Consider the following 18632-nt stretch of genomic DNA (forward strand, 5'->3'; position numbering starts at 1 on the left):
GAGCAACAGACCTGTGAAGTTGTGAATTCAACAGATGTTCAATTTCTTTTTAAGGATTTTATTTACTTATTTGACAGAAAGAGAGAGACAGAGAGTGCGAGCGAGCCCTAGCAGGGGGAGCGGCAGGAAGAGGGAGAGGGAGAAGCAGGCTCCCCGCTCAGCAGGGAGCCCCACATGGGACTCAGTCCCAGCACCCTGAGATCATGACCTGAGCTGAAGGCAGATGCATAACCGACTGAGCCACCCAGGCACCCCTCAACAGATGTTCTAATTCAGCAAATTGCAGAATGTACTGTGAGGTTCTCCCCCACCCCGCCCCCCGAAATCACTCTCAGCCTCCAGGCTACCAAAAAAAAAAAAAAAAAAAAAAAGGTTTCTTCCCACACTGCCATAGAGTCCTTGAATTTCAGTCCTTATCTCAGGACAAGAGATTAGGGATTTGAATTGTCATTCTGTTCATGGGAGGTATCCTGGGCTGTCCATAGCAGCCCCCTGCCCTCTGGTCCTCGTGGATGTCTGTGGCAGTAGCTCTGTGGTCACTCACATGAGTCATGAGTCCTGCTGACCATCCTGGAGTTTGGAAATTCTTCTGTCTTCCATCCAAGGACAAATTCTGTGGAGACCAAAGCTTATTAACAAGAGGGGGATGCTTCTTAAGAAAAAGAATACAAAATCATACAAAGTTAGATACCATGATGAATATTTATCTAGAACGGGACCAGAAATTGCAGCAAATTGTAGATTTTTTTTTAAAGTGACAACGCAAGCAATGCAAAATACAGGAAAATACCTGCAATATTTTTCTTCCATTTTCTACCATTTTTGCTGCACACTCTTTGATAGCTTTTTCATATGTCAACAGTTTTGAATATTTTCCATAAAGAGAACCAAGAAATAATTCAATCTTTTTAAAAGCATGGTTGGTCAAAAATTGTCTTGTATTGTTAATAAAGATATTTCTTAGCTTCACAACACATTCTTGGTAACGTCCTAGACATTTTTAGGATGGTTATCAACTCTGGGAAGATCTTGATCCTGTTTTTCATGCCTGGATAGTAAGGTTTCAGGGCAGGTCCAGTTTTCTTGTATATCGATTTATCTGAAATAGTCTTCAAATGGATGACGTTCGTTAACGATTTTGTCACTGTCCTTGCTGCAGTGGTGACTTATGATCTAAGCTGCCTTCACTGATGTCAAATCAGCACAAGATGTAAATATTTCCCAGTGTTATGGGATGCATCCCTCATTAACTGGATTATCAGAAACCCACAGGCTCTTGGTTTCTTCTCTTCCACAAAGACCTCTTCCTCTTGATGAATTTCTATTCCACAATGATCTCTTCCTCTTTTTTTTTCTTAAAGATTTTATTTATTAGAGAGAGAGAGGGGGAGCACCAGAAGGGGGAAGGGCAGATGGAGAGGGAGAAGCGGGCTCCCCAGCTGAGCAGGGAGCCCAATGTGGCTCCATCCCAGGACCCCAGGATCCTGATCTGAGCTGAAGGCAGGTGCTTCACCGACTGAGCCACCCAGTCGTCCCCACAATGATCTCTTCTTCTTGAATTACTTTCGGTTAAATTCAGTTCTCATTTTCGAACCAATGGCTGTTGACTTCAATATTTATCTTTATCCCTTCTGTCTCATAGTCCACCGATTTCAATCTGAACTTTCTCTTACTTGTTCACAAATAAACAAAATTAAAGATAAGCAAACGAGATCCCCTTCATTTAAGTCAGAAGTTTATAATTTCTCACTATTTGGGAGGAAATCTTCCAAAATACGTCTCCAAATTTGAAAAACCTTTCCTTTTTCATTTGCAATCCATGTTTTTCTTCCAATTCCAAAATGTATTTTGGAGTATTGGGAATGTCACCACTCCCAAAGTGCAGGACTTGAAAGGCTTTGTGAGGACAGCCTGCTGCCTTCTGCTCAGCTCTTTATTTTTATTTTTTAAAGATTTTATTTATTTATGAGAGACTCACAGAAAGAGGCAGAGACATAGGCAGAGGGAGAAGCAGGCTTCCTGCGAGGAGCCTGATGGGGGACTCGATCCCAGGATCCCAGGATCATGCCCTGAACCCAAAGCAGATGCTCAACCACTGAGCCACCCAAGTGCCCCCCTGCTCAGATCTTTAAAAGGAGAAGCCGAGCTGGTGTGTGCCTTAAAATATTCCACTTACAGGATAAGCTCAAAGAGGGAACCCATATCCACTGAGAACCTTGAAGTCACTGGCGACCTTGCAGGTAGCTTCTGCTCTGATGACATCTATCTAGTTGGTTGCTGCGTGTGCACACCCCTGAGAAGGAGTTCCTCCACTTAACAGTGAATCCGTATCTGTTTGGAAGGATCTCCCACAGACTGGCTTCTGGCCAGTACATTTCTCCTCCACACCCATCTCCTTCGTGTCCTGGGTGCCACGGGGGCACCATCCTAGCTCCAGACAACCACGTGAACACATTGGGAGACCTCCTTCCTTGAGGGACAAAAGAAGAGCTGGGCGGCAGGGAGTTTTGGGACTTAAGTTTTATGAGCCTCACACTCTCGGCTGAGTTTCTGTTCTCAGTCCCATGTGTTTACTAACCTGAGGCTCCGCCACCAGCAATGCTCCTTCTGAGGGTTTTTGTGTAAGGTAACATCCATGACTGCAGGCCTCGCTGTGGCCAAGCTAAGTGAAAACAGAGCAGTAGCTGGAAAGACAGTGGAGAGCCTCCACAATCAACACACTGATCGGGGAACCTGGCATCAAAACAGAACAGGCGTCAGAACAAGATCTCCAGGAAATGTCAGGTTGCCCCGGTGGGAATGGGTGGCTTCCAAATACTTCTCCAGTCTTGTTGCACTCCTCAAGATTCAGAGTCCTGGGACAGAGAGAACGCCTGGTCCATTGGGTTCTGGGCCAGCCCCTCATATGTTCTGGGGTGGTGAGGACCTGGGAGAAAGACTCCGAGAACCCCTTTGGTCTCTGGAAGTGAGGACTCCTTGATTAACATTTTCCTGCATAATAAAAACAAAACAAAACAAAAAACATTTTCCTGCAATGAGGAGCAGGCGAGCCTCCAAGAGCAAGTTTGTGGGCTCCCTGGAAAGGCGGTTGGAGGCCTCCCCAATCCTCCAAAAGGTCCATGCACAAACATCGTAACCACTACTGGGTCCTTGCTTGGGCCAGACAGAGCCAAACACAACACGATCATCTCCTTGACTCCTTGAGATGGGCATGAATATTGTCCCTTCCAAGGTGCAAAAATGAAGACTTAGAGAGATTTAGTGAATTGACCAGATGGTACAGCTAGCGTGCGATGGAGGCAAGATTCACCTCCCTTACCCCAGCCTGGGGCCTAGAGTTCTTGTTCTTGCACATTCTGTAATCTCTATAGAGAAAATAGATAACTTGGTCTTTCCTCACTGATCAGATTTATTTAAAAGCACCCATAGCCAGGATGCATGAAACATGCAACTTGGCACGTTGACATTTTTGTAGCTTATGCTGCAGCTCTGAGATCCCGTAATTTGAATTTTGCACATTACCCATCAAAAAGAAGGTGTGGCATGTTTTACGATTACACACGCTGCATGACTAAGCATATTCTTAAGGGGTGAGAACTATTCAGTTTTCTGCGTCTGATGATCGGAGGGCTTTCTTGCAAATGAGCTTCTGGTTCTGCACATTCCCAATCTTGTTTATTCTCTGCTAGCTGCTACCCGCAAATGGCTGGTGATGCTCGTACCTCCGCACATGCCTGGCCCTGCATTTTCCCCATTATGCCAGCTGGGTTGGCACAGCAGGCAGTGGGAATGCTCCTGGAAGCCATTCCTACACTGGGATAGCTAATGATGGCCTAATGATGCACTACGAACCACATAAATGTGCCCCAAGAGACCTAAGCTGCAGGTGTCACTAACTCAACTTTTCCTTAGCTGGACCCCCCAATACCTGTGGCCTTACCAGTGTCGCCTGGCCTGAGGCAGAGGGATGGAGGAAAAGTTGGGGTAGAAGGTGAGAATGTGGCCCTCATGGATGTACAATATTAGCAGTTGTATCAAAACATGACTGTCTGAGCAATTTCTCAGGTTCTTTCCCCTGCCATGTGAGGGAGGGTCTTATGAGGGGCACTTACCCTGAGAGGCGAGGTTACCCTCATCATCGACCATCTGCTTCACGCCAGCCACTCTGTCACTGCCCAGGGCAGAGAAGGGCCATGGAGCATGGGGTCCTGTGCTCTAGCTGTGTGACGCTGGGCAGAGCTTGGCTTCTCTGAGCTCCACTGCTGTAAAGCACTGTAAAGATGTTGGTTATTCCTTTTTTAAATTAAATTTTATTTATTTATTCAAGAGAGACACAAACACACACAGAAAGAGGGAGAGAGAGAGAGAGAGAGAGGCAGAGACATAGGCAGAGGGAGAAGCAGGCTCCATGCAGGGAGCCCAACGTGGGACTCGATCCGGGACTCCAGGACCACACCCTGGGCTGAGGCAGGCGCTAAGCCACTGAGCCACCCAGGGATCCCCAATGTTGGTTATTCTTATTAGCCAAATGAGCACTTACTGGTTTTTAAAGATTGTATTTATTTATTTATTTATTTATTTATTTATTTATTTATTTATTTGACAGAGAGAGCAAGTACACAGGAGGAGCAGCAGACAGAGAGAGAGGGAGAAGCAGGCTCTCTGCTGAGCAGGCAGCCCAATGTGGAACCATGACCCTAGCTGAAGACACTTAGCTGACTGAGCCACCCAGGCACCCCCAAATGAGCACTTATTAAGTGCTTATGGCATGCAAGACCAGTGCAGGTAGTGGGTGCTCATTAGATGCCTGGAGTGACTGATGAAGGACCCCCACCCCACAGGCCTCCTTGGGGCACATCAATCTGGGGTGCTGGCTCTAGGTGGGAAGGCAGGTGATGCAGGAAACAAAGAGTGCTCCACGCTCACCTGCTCCTTCTGTCTCAGGTCGGTGAATGCCAAGGGGGAGCCAGGCCAGAGGGTCCTAGGCCTAGACACACAAGTACCTCACTCCGGGGACTCTGTTGCCTCCCGCAGCACAGATGCAGGAGATTTGCTGCCACAGGATAACCACAGGGCTGGATACTGCATGGCAGGAAAAGGAAAAGAAGCGTCCACTCCTTGTTCTGGGCCCAGGAGACTGTGGCAAGAAAAGAGGTGCGGGGAGCAAGGTGTGCTGACAAGTGTCCCAAATCTTCCCTTGTAAGGCATTGGCCCTAGGGGGGAGAAGTGTTTCCACCAGGTCTAGGAAGACCTCGACCTGTGCAGCCACACAGGCCTCTGGGACAGAGCTGCCTCCAGGCTGCCCCCGCCTCGAGGGCGCAGCTCCATCAAGGCCGGTTGTGCATCTCCAGTGAGGCCAGGCAGAGGCTTCTCCTGTCTCAGCGCGGCCTCCCGGAGGAAAGCAAGCAGACCGACTCTGGTCGCCAGGCGTGGTGGTGCAAGGCGACCCGAAGGCAAAGACCAGGGTGGAGTGATGGCCTGGGCCACGTGGAGGACGAGGCAGTCTCTGGGCTCATGGCCGGTGATGGACACAGTTGGCTAGCCAAAGACTGCAGTCACGAGGGGATTGGCAGGACACCTGGGGGAAGGCTGATGCCACCAGCACATGCCCAAGGACCAGCATCAGGCCATGAGGTCACAGGAACCATACCCCGCCTCCTGTACAAAGATGTTGTTGTAGGGAGAGAGAGAGGCTGGGAGAAGGTGCTGTCTCGGTCAGGTGGGTGCTGCTACCCACCTGCAGGGACTCTGAAGAGAATCAGCTTTCAGCAGGCCAGGCCTCAAAGCGAAGGTGTGCCCTCTGTCCGTACGTGCGAACGGACAAACTGAATGTCATCTTCCCAGCTGAGTCCCATTCTGAGAACCAGGACACACCGTGCCGTGGGGGCTTTGGCATAGAGGAAGGGGGCCCCGGCAGGCAGGGCAAGAAGCAAGTCTTTGGGGCTGTCAACAGCAGGCCAGACAGGCCCTGAGCGGGGCATGCAGATGCACGGGCCCAGCGGCTCTCAGGCCCCCTCCTCGGTGCCGGTGCCGGTGCCGGTGCCAGTGCCCGTGGAGAGCGTCTCCCTCCCCTCCAGCTCCGGCTCCTCCCTCAGCGCCCTTTGCAGCACGGTCCCCAGGGGCTCCTGCAGGCCCCGGCGGCCCCGGCTGCCCACCACGAAGTAGATGATGGGGTTGGCACTGCTGCTCACGGCTGAGGAGAAGGTCGCCATGTGGTGGAACAGAGACTTCAGCTCCAGGGGCAGGAGCAGCCAGTAGAAGAGGAACCAGCTGATGCCGAGGGGCAGGGCGCAGATGAGGAACACCAGGACGGAGGCCAGGGTGACCACGTACAGTCGCGTGGGCTGGCGCTGCCGCTGCCACTGCCGTGAGCTCCTCCGCACCAGCACGAAGAGGGTCACGCTGGATGCGGTCATCACTGGGGTGAAGACCCCCATAATGAGGGTGCTGAAGGTGGAGTCCACTATGAAGCACTGCTCATTCTTGAAATGCCAGAACTTGCTGCAGAAGAACGAGGCCAGCATGTTCATCAGCAGGAACACGGCCCAGAGCACGGCACACACCACGGCTGACAGGTGCTGGGGCTGGTGACACTTGTACCAGATGGGGAAGAGGACAGACAGACAGCGCTGCGTGCTGATGGCCGTCAGCAGGCCCAGGCTCACTGTGTAGGCAAAGTACTTCATTCTCTGCATCACCTCATAGGCCAGCAGGCTGTCTTCTAGACAGATGGTGATGGCCGTGCAGAGGAGGAAGAGGAGGTCAGCCACGGCCAGGTGGAGGATGTACGTGCAGAAGGGGGTCCTCTGCATCCGGCAGGTCAGCAGCCAGATCACCAGGCTGTTACCCATAATGCCGCACACGCAGGTGAACATGGCCAGGATGCTCAGCACCACTTGAGCCTTGGGGCTGTCTGAGGAGTCCAAAGTGGGGTGGTATTCTCTGCCCACCACAATGCCATGTAGGACTTCCCTCGTGGGGCTGTATGGGGCATCCAGCATGGGGCTATATGGGGTGGGCTTCAGGATCTGGCTGCCGTTCAGAGTCTGGCTCATCCTGTGGAAGGTAGATGGACCAGTGTGAGATTCTGTGTTGCTTGGGCCTCAGGGGACTTCTGGAAGCCGTGCACCCCAACTTTCCTGCTTCAGGGCTCTCACCAGGGTTCTGTTTGCAAGAAACCACAACCAGGAGGCTTGACCTGTTGCCCACTCCCCTGACTCCCACTGGCTCCCACTGGTTCCCTGCTGACTCTACCACCCCCACCACGACATACCCGAAATTGTTTTAGATGTGCTCTGTCAAGTTAAGGGGTTCTCTTGTGTTTTGAGTTTATTTGTTTTAATCATGAAGAAGTGTTGACTTTTAGCAAAGGCTTTCTGTACATCTATTCATTTCATCAACTTCCCCTATACAGCTCAAATCCTATGAAATTGGCACCGTGGGGGCAATTATGTTTGATTACACTCCTCACTTTGCAGCACACAATGAACATCAGGTCATTTAAAACCACATTAAACTGTTGTGTGTGTGTTTCCATCTTCATCCCCATCCCAACCCTGCGGCCCTCTTGTCCTAACCTGTCTAACATATGTCCTTGGACCTCCAGCCATCTTTCCAAAAAAGGTGGGTGCCCATAAGTTTTTTAATTACAGAAATATCATTGTGATTTAGAATTTATGCTACTTTTCTTCACTCAACACTATGTTGTTGTTGTTGTTTTAAGGATATTTATAGGTGGCTGTATGGACAAGTTGTGTTTCATCTTACCTATCCGCTTCTTCAGTCCCAGGATGGTAGAAATGCTGTGTCCAACATCCTCATGCCTGTCCGCATTGGATTCAGCTCAGGATTTTTCTGGGATGTTCCGGGAGTGGATTGCTGGGCCAGAGGACACGTGCATGCTTAGCTTCACTATTGTCTGCTTCCCTCCCTGGATGGCTGCATCAGGGCTCACTTCCACCGTGGGACAGGAAGGGTCCTGTTTCCTCTTTCCCTCACCAATAATTGCTGCCACGTGCTATCCTAATTTTTGCTAACCTGATGGCCACAGAGTGGATTTTGCTGATGTGTGAACTTGCATTTCACTGATGACAGCGAGCTTGAGAATCACTTCATTTACCTGCCATGTAACCTGAACCACGAGCTCAACAGCGGTTGCCCGTTTTTCAGTTGGGATACCTTTCCTTTCCCTCTTGATTTGCAGGCTTCTGAATCCTTGCTGGGTTTAGACCCTGCAGGTGTCATTCTCTGAGAGCTCTCTTCAGTATGGTAGCTTACTCTGTTGTGAGCTTGAGTGTGCTGACGTGCTTGATTTTGATATAATCAACTCCCATACGTGTTCACCCCAAAGTGTTGCAGCTTTTGGGTCATAAGTCATTTCATGTTCCTGGGTGAAAAGGAAATCCCCTTGTATTTTCCTCTGTTACTTTTATACTTTTTTCCTTCCAGAATTTGGTCTTGAATCCAGCTGGAACTATTTTTGTGTGGGATAAAGACAGCTTAATTTTTCCTCCATATTATGAGCTAGTTTTCCCAAAACTGTCTCCCAGACAGCCTGTCTTTTCCCTGTTGACTTATCAAGTTCCTGTTTACACACACAGGACTCTTTTATGACTTTCTGATCTGGGTTTCTCCATTCCTACACACTTTTTATGCGTGTGTGTTTAAAATATATATATGGGGGCAGCCCTGGTGGCCCAGCAGTTTAGCGCCGCCTTCAGCCCGGGGTGTGATCCTGGAGACCCTGGATCGAGTCCCGCTTCGGGCTCCCTGCATGGAGCCTACTTCTCCTCTGCCTGTATCTCTGCCTCTCTCTCTCTCTCTCTCTGTCATGAATAAATAAATAAACTCTTAAAAACAAAAAATATATATTATGGTTTTGTGTGAGCTCTGGGCATTGTGTGGCTGACAGCCACTCAGTACCTGTCCCTTGCCCTTTTCATGAAGTTTCATCCTTTAGGGAGACCACCGAGTTCCGCCTGGCTTTCCCCATTTTGGTGCCACTGTTCAGAGAGCACCTCCAGGCAGAAAGCCGGGGTGATCACAGGGCTCACCTCTTACATTTCTCCTCAGAGTTCACAGTCCCGGGGGCCTCTTGTCCGATATCTGAACACAGTTGTGTCTTATATTTTCTCCAGTGTTCTGGTTATTTACAACGGGAGGGCTGGTCCAGCACCAGTTCCTTCCTTGTGGCTAGAGACAGAAAAGCCTCTATTACATTTTCCTCTTCATCATTGCTGGTGTGGAGGAACACTGTTGATTTTTGTCACTTTTATTAATCAGGCGAGTGTCCTGATTTGTTGTACCATACCTATCAGTTTTTCTGTTGATTCTCTTGATTTCCTGTGCGGCTATGCTCATGCCTCTAATTTCTTTTTCATGTCTTATAGCATAGCCCAGAACATCTAGTACTCTGCTGAGCAATAGTCAGAATCAGGCATACTTATCTCCTCCCTAATCTTGAAGTTTCTCTATCAGATGTGTTCGTTACTCAGAGTTTGTGGTATTTTCTGGTATCAAGGTGAGAAAAGTTCCCTTCCTCATTGTCTGAGAGTGTTTATCATAAATGATAGAATTTGTCACAATTTTTTTTCTGCACCCACCTAATCACTTTCTTTTTTTCCTCCCTTTGTCTATTTATGTGGTGGATATATAGTGGTAAGTTTTCTGGTGTTTATTCGTCCTTACATTTTTAGGTTAGACTGTTTCTAGTTTGCTCTGGACACCCTTGGGTGTCCTGATTTTGTTCAGAAAATTTTCACCCATGTTCATAAGTGAAATTGGCCCATAATTTTCCTCTCTGTTACTCTCCTTGTCTGTTTTTTATTTCAAAGCTGTAAGGTTATATACTTGTTTCATAAAATGACTTGGAGAGCTTGCCTTTTTTTCTCTACCCTCTAGAACAATTTGTATCATGTAAGGATTATCTTTCTTTGAAGATTTGGCAGAAGGTAAAGCCATCTGGTCTGGTAATTTTTATGTGAGCATTAGTGGACATGCATAGCTTTGTAAAAAGCAATTACAACTGTGATTTATTTACTGGTTTAGGTTTATTTAGATTTTGAATCTCTTCTTGAGTTAGAGTAGGGAATATTATTTTTTTCTGGAAAATTATTCATGCTTTCTGGTTTTACATTTATTGATATAATACTCTAAATACACAGTATTTTCTTATTATTTTTAACCCCAATTTCATCTGTCATTTAAAATTTGTGCAGTCATTTTTAAAAAAATCAATTTGCCAAAGGTTTGCTTTTTCAAGAACTGCTTTTTTTTTTTTTTTAATTGTCTCTATTACCTCTTTGCTTCTGATTTTCTTAATTGATGCTTTTACTTCTTCCACTTTTTTGGATTTACTTTGTGATTGTGTTTTCAGCTTCTTGTGTTGAATGCTTAGGTAATTTTCAAATGTTCTTTCTCTAACGGGTATTTAGGACTATAGGTGTACTCCTAATTATTTCTTTAGATGTTTCATGAGCTTTGGTATGTAGTATCTTCATTGTTGTTCACCCCTAAATATTTAAAAATTGAAAGCCACTTAAATTTTTAAAATTTAAATTTTCATAACACTACATAACACTACAAATTCATACATTCATAACACTACATATTCATAACACTACAAATATTTTTATCTGCTACAAATAAGTTTTGTCATTTTTCTCTTCATCCTTTTTGAAACTTTGTTAAGTAGGTACAAACCCAAGATGATCCTATTATCCCGGTCAAATGTATCTTTTATGTTATGGCCCTCTTCTTTTTTAATACTTAGATTCACTATCAGACATTTGGCACTGGCTTCTGTCGGGGATTCACAGGATTTCACTGGTCCAGGAAAAGGTTTGTGATGGGGCTCATGGCTTGGAGATTTGGCATCATGAGAGTACTTGTAAATTCAGACTCTATACCTGTGAGTGCTGCAAATTTGGGGCTTTCGCTACTCAAGTCAATGCTGACTCTGCTCACACACTTCCCACAGTCTCAGGCAGAGGGTTATGTTTTCTCCTGCATTTCTTTGTATCCACAATGGGAGCGTGGGTGGTACCATGACACACAGTTACCAACCTCCACAGGTGCCTTGTCATTATAGTCAGGGGTCCCTCCCTCAGGTTCTACAGAAATTTAAGTAATATCTATCAAATGTATACATGTATAGTGCTATACGTATGTAACACATATGGATATACAATAGCACATGTACATCTATATGCACACACATGTACATAATATGTATACACACAGCACAGATACATGTATAGATAGTACAGATACATACATAAACACAGCACATATGCACATACACACATGGCCCAGGTGCATACATACACAATATGCACATACATGTATATATGTGTACATGCACACAATACATGTACGGCAATGGCCACGACAGACAAAGCTGATTCTCACAGAACTCACAGTCCAGGGGAGGAAATATAACAATACATACAATTATCCTTTACCCCCCAGAGGGGTATATAGCAATGTGGGGACCCAAAGGGCAGGTGGGGCTTGAAGAGGCCCTGGTAGAGGCCAGGTGGAGGGGTTGCTGTGAGGGACCCACTGAGGTCCCTGCAGGGGGACCCCTGGCCCCTCCCCAGCAGCAGAATGCAAGCGATCCGTCCCTGCCCACTGCTGGGCTCAGCGAGGGAGAGGCCACACAACCCCATGCTAAGTAAGGAGTGTCCGGGCCGCACTCTCAGGGAGGGAAGACGTGGGCCTGTACCTGCTGCACATTGCCACCCCTGTCCCATGCCCGACCCTACCTCTGGGTGCATGCAGAGCTCCCCTCCCACCCCCTGCTCTGGTCAGGGATCCAGGGACCTGGACAGGGGCCCTCAGAGCACCTGGGCTTCTTCCCAGTGGTCTCTAGATAGCCCACCCACAGGGACGGAGGGCCGACCAGGCCAGTGCAGTTCTGGGGCCTGGGCTGCCAGGCATGGCTTGCCACTCCCCCCAAGGGATGCTGCTCTGAGGGGAGACCATCGACAAGCAAGAGTATGAAGCTTCAGGTGTGGCTAACTCACAGAGGTCGGTGTGCAGTGTGGGAGGGGATGGTGGTGTTGGTGGGGCGGCTCCAGTTGCAGGGACCCCAGACACGTTGAGGAGGCGGCTGTGGACTTGGGGAGTGTGGGTGACCTTTTGAAGGGGTTTGTTGTAATGGGCAGGTGGGTGGGGAAGGCAGAGAAGTGGGACCAGGAGGCTGAGGTTTGAGCAGTAGTGTTGGGAAAGCTCTCACTGCCCCTGGCATGTGGTCTGGAGCCACTAAGCAGAGGGAGAACTGAGGGCGCAGGCGAGGCCATGGCTGCAGGGGGGTCCTGGGGACAGCGGCGGTAGGATGGGCAGGTGGCTGGGAGCTGGGCATCGCCCAGGGGAGAATTAGGGAACCCGCTGGGTGTGACCCCAGGCAGGAAGGCTCCTCCTTTCCTGCAAAGAAAGAAAGGGTCAGATATTGGGATTGAGGAAAGAGAGGAGGGATTTGGGGGGTCAAAGTGAGAGAGGACCTCATGCTGGCTTCTATTGACTAAATTGTGTCTCCCTCAAACCATCCGTTGAAGCCGCAAGCCCCGATGTCAGAGATAATTAAGGCTAAATGAAATCCAGAGGGTGGGGCTTGATCCAATAAGATTAGTGTCCTCCAGAGACCAGACACTGGAGCTCCAGGTCAACTCTTCCTCCGCACTGCTGCCTTCCCTCTGATGGGCTTGTCCCCAAGCTCTTGGGTATGTCACTGGGCCTGTGAGCACCGGGGACAGCCCTGCATCTGGCTTATGCCTCTCTGTGTCCTCCCGGCTGCTGACCCGATCTCTGCACGTAGCAAAGCCTCAGTGACGACCTGCCGTTGGTGATAGTTTAAGATATAGTATCTGTTGAGTTAGCTTTAGTATTCCTGTCCTCTGAAGCTTTTTTGAATTTTTATCTACCCCACTGAAGACTTAGAGGAAGGGATCATTTCCCGCTAATAGTGTTTCTCCTTGTACTTTTTATTTTATTTTCTTTTTTTAAGATTTACGTATTTACTTATTCATTCATGAGAGAGAGAGAGAGAGAGAGAGAGAGAGAGAGAGAGACATAGGTAGAGAGAGAAGCAGGCTTTTTGCAGGGAGCCTGATGTGGGACTTGATCCCCAGACCTGGGATCACTCCCTGAGCCAAAGGCAGATGCTCAACCGCTGAGCCACCCAGGCGTCCCTCTCCTTGTACTTTAAACATGAACAAAGTTATCTGGACGAGGTGGTAAAACGGTCTTATTTTTTTTTTTAAGATTTATTTATTCATGATAGACACAGAGAAGGAGAGAGAGGCAGAGACACAGGCAGAGGGAGAAGCAGGCTCCATGCCGGGAGCCCGACGCGGTACTTGATCCCGGGCCTCCAGGATCGTGCCCTGGGCCAAAGGCAGGCGCTAATCCGCTGAGCCACCCAAGGATCCCAAAACGGTCTTATTTTAAAAGACCTGCACAGTGAAGAGGAACTAGGCTTTGCCTTCACCCTGCGTCTCACTGTGTGTGATTACACCCTTGAGGGTTCCTTTCCTGAACATTTCCATATAATATTTTTATATTAATGAAAGTCTATTACCTCGTGGTCCTCATGAGCTGCTTTTCCCAAAATGACCTATGTGTCTTCTTAAATTGTGCTCACTTGACACTTGCCTGCCCCCCTCTGTCCTGGCCCTGGCTCTCACCACTGATGGGGGCTCTCCGTGGGGCTGGTTCCCTGGGAGTGATATGAACTTGTCACCACTTTAAATGGTGAGCTAGGCTTCATTAGTCCGTTGTATTTGGAAGACGCCAGTTTGGAGAGGTCGATGCACTTGTTCCAGCCATCCAGGTGCCCCTGACAGAACCAGGACTCTTGTCCCTGGTTATTTGCAAGGCATTGCCCATTGCCACCATGTTCTCCTCCACCCACAGAGTAAAAAGTTGAGGCTCTCACCTGCTCCCGATGTGGTGCTCAGTCCTTCAGGAAAGGGTGGCCAGCTTCTGGTGCTTGGTTCTGGCTCCTGGAAGCACCTGCACTTGGCCCAGGCTCTTGACCTGTTCCTGCCCCAGCCCTGCTTCTGGATCTGTGGGGCCGCTCAGAGTTATCCTTGGCTGCTCCCCAACCCCAGCCGAGTAGGAGTCCTGTTCCAGGATGCCCCAAGAACCCTCACTCTGCTTTCTTTGAGATGCTGGAAGGGGAGCTTCAGACATAAGTGCAGGAAGGCGCCCGCCCCACCCACTGGTAGGCCTCCAGACCAGCTGGCTGGGGGCTAATGGGTCTGGGCAGGCGTGGACTCCCTGACTCCCAGTCCAGGGTGGGACATGCCTTCAGGGAAATGAGCACAAGGCTGGGGGGCCATGAGGAGCCATGGGGGTGGGGTCCACCCCTCTCCTGTGCCATCCTGGCAATGCCTCCCTTCCTGAAGGCCACCTGGGAACAGCCAAGGAGACCTCAGAGCATTAGCAGGCCCCATCATCTCAGAGTTAATGCTGGGCCATGCAGGGAAGAGGGGCTCTTGTGGGCTGAGAGAGAGGCCATTATGTCTACCCACTCATCTGCATGGAGAGCCACTCTTGGCTAATGGACCTGCCCAAGCAGGAAGGAACATAGGCCTGGGGTCCAGGACCACATTTCAAGTCTGAGTTTTGTTGCTTATTAGCTGGGGAACTGTGTGGTTTAAATGACCCCTCTGAGTGTCCAAGTCCTCACTGAAATTCACGGAATCTCTTCGGGCCTCTCTTAACTCCTTGTATACACCACAGAAGACAAGAGGGAGGAGATCATTTCAGCCCTGAATGGGGATCTTTTCCCCACATTGGCTGAACCCACTTTCCTGCCTGATAAGTGAAGAATCCCCATAAAGCTGAGCCCTCTCTTGGGGCAGGATAGAGGCTGACCTCTCAGCTATGTAGCTTGGCATGCCAGGCAACCCCCGGGGACCTGACAGCTGCCTGGGGTCCTGCACACGTTGGGTGACTGGTGGTTGAGGCCTGGAGCTGTCATGCTAATACTCCCTGCCTGACCCTGGAGGCAAAGGAGAGGTAGGTGTGGGAGACCCTGGGCCTCAGCTTTGGAAAGAAATATGAGTGAAGAGAGGAGAGATGGGGAGCTCAGCTGCTGAAACTATCACCAATGCCCTATGTCAATAACAGGTGACTCAGGACAGAGAGGCTCCATTGTGCTCACGGATGTTCCCAGGGACATAGCCATCCCGATTTTAGAGGAATGGCTCAGACTATCCCAGGCTCTTATTCTGCGCTTGCTGAGCCAGGGCCATGGTGGACGTCTTACCTCCAGGAGGTAACACATAGCCTGAGAATGGGCTGGAAACACGAGGCCTCAGGCCCAGAGACAGACTAGCCACCCAAGAAGGCACGAGCTTCCAGAAGGCAGGAATTCTCATGTTCTTATACCTTCCGTGCCTAGAACAGTGCATGGCAGATGCAGATGCTCATACTTCTTGACTAGTCACAGACTGACCAACAGAGTTCCTGGATCCGCGTGTCCAGATCCAGCTGTTCTTGGACCCCTTCCACACCTGGACTTTCCAGTGGCACAAGCCAATCATGGTACTGTGAGCCTGAGTTCATCCGCGTGCATGCACCTCAGTGGAGATTTTGTCACTTGCAGCCAAGAATCCTAACCAGTGGGGAAACTCATACCTGGAAGAGGCATGTAGCAAACCCTGCCCTCATATGTGCACTTGACTGGGTCCTGGTGGGTGACAGGACTGTCAGGCCCCACCTGCCACCTTAGGCCGCGTGTGTCAGGAGGCAGATCAGCTCTGCTTCCGTTCCCCAGGCTCACGTGGGTGTTGACAGGATTAAGCTCCTCACAGTTCCTTGCTGGCTCTTGGCCAGAAGCTGCCCTCAGCTCCTCACCCTGGAGCATCTCTGGTTTGGCATCTCACAACATGCCAGCTGATTTCATTAAAGCCAGCGAGGGGGACAGTCTGCTAGCAAGGTGGAAGTCACAATCTCACGTAGCCTAATTATTTTTGTCCCATTCTATTGGTTAGAAGCAAGTGTCCTGGTCTGGCCCAACCTCACGATATGAGATCACATGTGAGGCTGTGAGGGCCGGGAGGTGGGTGACGGGGCACCATCTTGGATTCTGGCCACCATGCTGCACCTTGCACTGGTTCCTGCCCAGTATGGAATATGCAATGGGCTAAGCATGCATGGTTTCTGTTCTTTCCTTTCCTAAATGCAATTTTTAAAGAATCACGGTTATTCCACTGTGAATTGTGCGTCTTGACAGTGGCAATCCTTTCCTGTATTGGTCCTGGAGAACGTCTCTCTGGATCCCATGGACAGAGATGCTAAGAGCCCACAGGTCCTGGGCTCAGTGCTGGGGAGGCAGTCCCCGGAATTGACTTTGGATCCTCTCTCTTCCTGGGGGGAAGGAGAGTGCATAATACAACTATGCATCTGGGGTAGGAGCATTTAGAATCCTCTGTGGGAAAGAAGTGAGTGTGGCAGAAATCACTCATGGAGTTTCCCTGGTAGGTGAATCAGTAAACTTCCTAAAACACCCACATGCTCCCCACCCCAACCCCAAGCTAGATCAAACTCAGTTTCTGTTACTTATCCCTAAGAGTCCTGGCCAACAAGCTGTTAAAATCTGCCCAGGAAGCAGATCCATCATCTCTAACCTATATATGGTGCAAAGCAGAGGCAGGTGGTCACCCCAGGCTGCAGGCAGGGTCGGGGTGGGGGGCTGGGTGCTCTGGGGCACTGGGACATTTTTGTTCTTTGGGCAAGGATGGGAACATTCCACAGACTGGTTTGGTGAGGACACGGGCCTATGTACATGTCAAAGGACATCGAGCTATATATTAAATGGGTTCATTTTATTGTACGTAAATTAGACCACTATTAAATCAATCACAAAGATTTTTTTTTTTTTTTTTATACAAAATCTGCCTAAGTAGGGGAGCCTTCTCCCGAATTGCCAGGAAACTTTGCGCTGGCATTCTGACTCATGGGAGCAGACTTTTCCATGAGTCTTCGTTCTGTGAACTGTGGCGTGTTGTTGTTCTCTCGAGCCCCCACTGGCTTCCGACGTGAGCTCACTGTGCTAGCATTCTGAGTTGCTCCGATTAGGGAAGATCTCTACAATGTGTTTTTGTAGCTTCCTGGTCTTGTGGCCAACATGTTTCAGGGTGCATTTCCTTGGGCTGGGCTTCTTTCTGTCTGTGGAGAGGCTGGACCGTATGTGGACCCATTCCTTGGTCCCACCTTCTAGAAGGACCCCGTGGCTGACTCCTGGGAAAGACAGAGTATCTCGGCGGAGGATTCTGGACCAAGATGTGCATGCGCATAAAGATCTCGGGCTTCAACGTTCTGGCCCCACATACAAAACTCAATTATCTCAAAACCACAGCTGGCAGGGGACGGGAAACAGTGAGGTGGATGCCAGAGAGGCATTCCATTTCATCTTACAAAGGCAGGACAGGAAGACGGGAAGAGGCCTCAGCTTTCAGGCCATGTGCCGTGCTGTCTGCTGAACACATGTCCCTTGCCAGTCCCTTGCCTGCTCCGGCCACCAGCAGCCTGAGCCTGAGCTGTCCCCTCCTTTGGTCTCCAGTGATGGATGGTGGCCTCTGATAGGGCCAATCTGGGTTCTCCTTGGGCTGTGATGGGCCTGTCCTGTCTACTCCACGCGGTGTTGCTGGGGACCCAGCTGCCGATGCTTTGCTGGTGGGAACACCAAAGCCAGAGGCCTGGATTCCAGGGCAAGCAGACAGCCACCAGGGCATTTGGACGGTGCCTGGGGCTCCACGCTGGGTGCTTGCAGGCTGTAGGTCGAAGCCCATCTGTGCAGATTAGATGAGCTCTGCAGCTGGAGCTCTGAAATGGGGGCCCACTGCACACAGTAGGTCCTCCGCAAACGGCAGTCCGTGCCTGAGTCATCGGGGCTCGGGATTAGCTCTTTCCCCTAATGTCCCTCCTTCTTGGCCACCCTGCTCCCTCCAGGCCAGCTAGCTCCCGCCCCCCGCCTGACCAGGCATTTAGGACAGCTCCCCCGGACTGTGCCTGGAATGTGAGAAAAGCCAGGCCCGCGGCTCGTGGGTGGCAGCCCCGTCTCCTTGGACTTTCCACATTTGGCACCTGTTTATCCCTTTCATCATCCGGGAGTGTGCTGGTGCACTCACTTGGTGCTGTGTGGACAGCTGTGGCTGGAAGGAGGGCCCCTTCACCCTCTGGTCCACGTATCCGGGGGTGGCAGCAAGTCCCACTAAGTAACAGCTGGAGCAGCGGGCTAGGGAGACAAGTGCTCCTTCCCTGTGCGCCACCTCTAGGCCCCTTGGCGGGTGGGTGGCGACACCTGCTCCCTGAATTCCGCTGACCCGGAGGTGTCAGAGGGCAGATGGCCAGAGCCCTTGCTGCAGACAGTTCCGGGTGGATATCTGTGATGCCCGGGGCCCTCTGCTTCCTGCCTTTACCAGATACCCAGAGAGAAGGATGCTGGGGTTGGGCCTGGCTGAGCTGCTGTTGGTGGGGTCAGCGGAGGCACATCTGCCCCATCCCTGCAGCCAGCTCCCTGGCCCCTTTGTTGATTCAGCACCAAAGTGGCCTCCCTTCCATTAACACAGATGAGAGGTAGCCCAGGGTGTGGGCGGGATGTGCAGGCAATCCTCCGGGGG

General features: G+C 50.1%; 1 protein-coding gene across 1 annotated transcript; it reads right to left on the bottom strand.

The window, feature by feature from the left end:
* Window positions 1-6005: 6005 nt before the first annotated feature.
* On the bottom strand, window positions 6006-7055 carry MRGPRD (MAS related GPR family member D). Its single transcript, XM_077864273.1, has one exon. It carries the CDS (start codon window positions 7053-7055, stop codon window positions 6006-6008), a length of 1050 nt encoding a protein of 349 aa, XP_077720399.1.
* Between the last annotated feature and the right edge of the window lie 11577 nt (window positions 7056-18632).

The sequence above is a fragment of the Canis aureus genome, chromosome 21 (assembly GCF_053574225.1).
Source record: "Canis aureus isolate CA01 chromosome 21, VMU_Caureus_v.1.0, whole genome shotgun sequence".
Taxonomy (NCBI): Eukaryota; Metazoa; Chordata; class Mammalia; order Carnivora; family Canidae; genus Canis; species Canis aureus.

What these genes read in the sequence shown, in the direction of transcription:
- MRGPRD (XM_077864273.1), bottom strand. Translation starts at nt 7,055, where the DNA reads ATGAGCCAGACTCTGAACGGCAGCCAGATCCTGAAGCCCACCCCATAT.